Source organism: Poecilia latipinna, unplaced genomic scaffold, assembly GCF_001443285.1.
Source record: "Poecilia latipinna isolate Pla-1442-1.1 unplaced genomic scaffold, P_latipinna-1.0 Scaffold2514, whole genome shotgun sequence".
Classification (NCBI taxonomy): Eukaryota; Metazoa; Chordata; class Actinopteri; order Cyprinodontiformes; family Poeciliidae; genus Poecilia; species Poecilia latipinna.
In genome coordinates this window covers 33,888-37,121 of record NW_015115130.1, presented here as the reverse complement: position 1 = coordinate 37,121, position 3,234 = coordinate 33,888, and the positions used below count along the sequence as shown (strand labels likewise).

Sequence of the window (3,234 nt, the reverse complement as noted above, 5' to 3'; positions counted from 1 at the left end):
TTCAGAACTTGTGTTTCGTTGCCCATGTACTGAGTTTCAGTGATCTTGTTAAATGATCTGGTTGCCTGGCCTGGCCTCGGGGGGACACACTGTTTCATTGTGATGTGCAGAAGCGTATATAGAAAGGCTCTGGTGTGACACAATTTATGGGCGAACAATTTATAGGTGTATTTTTCTCGGTCTCTCATGAAGAGTTTGCAAAACATTAAAGGGCTGATCAGTCGTTGGCTTCATCTGTTGATTTGATCTGGGGATCAGGAGGTAGGAGTTCATCCTGTGACCGGTGGTTTGCCGGTTCTAACTCCCACACTGTCTTTCTCGGCTGTTGTCACCCGCCTTGTCTTCTGGTGGTGGTCAGAGGGTCTGGTGGCCGGCGATGGCGCATGGCAGTCTCTCTTCTGTCTGTCTGAACTTGGGCAGCTGTGGCTATGTTGTGGCACACCACAATCAGGGTGTGAATATGTGTAAATGTAGTGTAAACTGCTTTGGGGTCCTCTGGATTTGAAAAAGCGCAATACAGATAAAGGCCATTTACAATTAATCGGTGCTTCATAAGTAGAAATCAGCAGTGATTAATCCAGCTAGACCCGGCGGAGCAGAGCATGCTGTCGTCCTAGAAGCAAACTGTTTGGATGACCAAATGGTGTACAGTCCAATAAAGAATCTGAAATCTCTGTGCAATATATGCCCTGTTGGGTCATTTAACCTGACCAGAGTTTAAGGAAACGCATATAAAGGGTTCATGTAACTTCATAAGGTTGTCTGTATTGCTCCATCCAAACTCCTTACACTTTTTCCAGTTTCCAGAGTAAGGAAAGTAATGAGACAGACCTAGTGTTTTGGAGGTGCACGACATTGGCTAAGACAGTTTTGTTTTGTGTTACTCTTTGTAGGGTTCCCTGTGGGACCATTTCTTTTTGGTGGGGGGTGTGACAACTCCTGTCTCTCCCGGGGTTAATGTTTGTTCTTTTATTCCTCAAGTGAAGTGGGTGTGGCAGCTGACTGGGATCACCCAGCTACTAACTCCACCACAGACTGCTCATACTCTCCCCATAGCAAGCAGTCTGCTGTTACGTTTTGGCATGAGCTGAGTCATGACAATTGCCTAATAATTATGCATGATGACAGTGATATTCAGATATTCTCCTAAGAAAGCCAAAACCTCATGTTTGCTTTCTTAGACATTGATGTTTGAAGTATATAAACATTTTGGATTAACTGAGAGCCCTGTAATTGATTGATCCTCAAATTAAGGCTTGCATAACTGTGTGCAGATTGTAGAATCAATTTGGAATGTATGCAACTGACGAGTGTGTGTGTGTGTGTGTGTGTGTGTGTGTGTGTGTGTGTGTGTGTGTGTGTGTGTGTGTGTGTGTGTGTGTGTAGGTGTGTGTGCGCGTGTGTGCGGGTGTGTGATTCAATCTGTATGACTTGAATGCTGTGAAAAAATGCATTGTGAATTGGCGCTATATGCTATAAATAAACTGAATTGGTTTGTGTGGATGGTTGTTTGTCATATTTGTCTCTGTGTTGCCGTCTGATCACTGGAAATTTGTACATCGCCTCTTACCCAGTGACCGCTAGAGATATGCATCCCTGTGCAGATGAGCGGATGTAAACAATGGTTGGTTATTTATGTAAACAGGAAGGTCACCTGAAGTCAGAACTCCTAATTTAAGATTACCTTTACAGTGTTATAGCTTGGGCTACACTTGTAAAAGCACAGGGTGACTTTTATAAGAATTTTACAACAGGAAATGGTGGCATTAAGCAGTCTAATGTTGTCAAACTTCTAATATACAAAAAATGATCTCTCCTTCATCCCAAAGGTATTCCATTGTTTATCACAAGCATAGTCTCACTTGTGTTATTATGCTCTGACTTGTATTTTTTAACTTTGTGACAGAATTCTGACAGAAACCAATCAGAAGAGCAGTTCATTGTGGCTACATGAAGCACCTGTTTGCTAGATGTTAACATTAATTTAAATAGAACTGTGCTATATGTCTATGTTATGGGAGTATAATAAAACACAATGTTCTTTGCAGGTTGGTCGTTTCTTTGGGGAGGTGGACGGGTCGGTCATGGCTTCACTCATCAAAATGGGAATGTTTAAAAAGTAGGACTTCGTCAGACACCCTTCAGCTGAGCCGTTCTGTCTGCTGCCAACCTAAACACAATCTGGATGTTTATTTGCAGAGTGTCTCTGTTTGACTACCAGGCTATGTGCAAGAACAGTCACCATCATGCCAGCAGTGCTCGACCTTTGCTTAGTGTAAGTCTCTCAGCACACTGAGCAACTTTTGATATAATATAACAGAGTTTTGACAGCATAGATCAGAATCACAGGAAATCATTTATTATAATAATTATTAATGTGTTTAGTTCAATATATTTTTTTCCTTTGAAATCTTGCAAATACCTTCCTCCTGTTTAGCCGTTCTACATGATTTTGGCTTTGATGAGATGGCTCTTCTCCAACGCTTTGATGTAAGTATCTGTATCTGTAATGGAGGATCTGTGATTATTGTGGATCTGATTTCCATTATTCAAACATTGGTACCAAAGAAAGTTTCAACTGTTGGTACCAACAGTTTCAGCAGAGAAGTAAATTAGACTAGGCTGGTCCCAATCCAGCATTTTAATGTTTTCATTCAGTGTTTCCTTGGTAAATCAAACTACACAGCAAATTCAGAAGTGTCAGATTTCCAGTGCAAGTGTTGTATGTTAAAAATACAGTGTTAATTCAACAACATGAGTGTTAGCTCCCCTAACACTCACTAAAGAGTTCCAAAGAGTTAAACAAAAAGCAATCCAGTCCAGTGTGGATTTCTAAATTAACACCAACAGTCTACATCAACACTCAGTCTGGTGTTGATTTAGAAATCAACACTCAGTCTGGTGTTGATTTAGAAATCAACATCAGACAGTTCCTCCCACAATTGTAAAATATCTGCGACATCACATCAGGGAGGGAGCAACAGATAGAGTAGGGGTTGCAGCAGGATCCCCAGCCTGGACCTACAGGGGGGGCCACATGGGAGGTAAAACATGCCTTCAGAGATCAAAATTTTCTTTAAAAAAAAAAAAAATCTGATGAGAACTGTAAAGGAGGGCCTTCCCCTGTTGAGAACTGTGTACAGTACCACAGTAGGTTATATAGTAGGGTTCCCCATTGTTGACTCATGGTTGTTAAAAACCTTACCAGACTGATTTTAGTGACATAGTGGGTGT

At 41.4% G+C, this 3,234-nt stretch overlaps 1 protein-coding gene across 3 annotated transcripts in view; it reads left to right on the top strand.

Moving 5' to 3' along the window:
• The window catches only part of LOC106938116 (voltage-dependent calcium channel subunit alpha-2/delta-4-like), a 67,641-nt gene that overhangs the window by 49,532 nt on the left and 14,875 nt on the right, over positions 1-3,234 (top strand). For all 3 annotated transcript variants that reach the window (XM_015019962.1, XM_015019963.1, XM_015019961.1), the window contains 3 exons: positions 2,049-2,119; positions 2,200-2,275; positions 2,438-2,490. In XM_015019962.1, the coding sequence (XP_014875448.1) occupies positions 2,049-2,119; positions 2,200-2,275; positions 2,438-2,490 (200 nt within the window). The remainder of the gene's footprint in view (positions 1-2,048; positions 2,120-2,199; positions 2,276-2,437; positions 2,491-3,234) is intronic.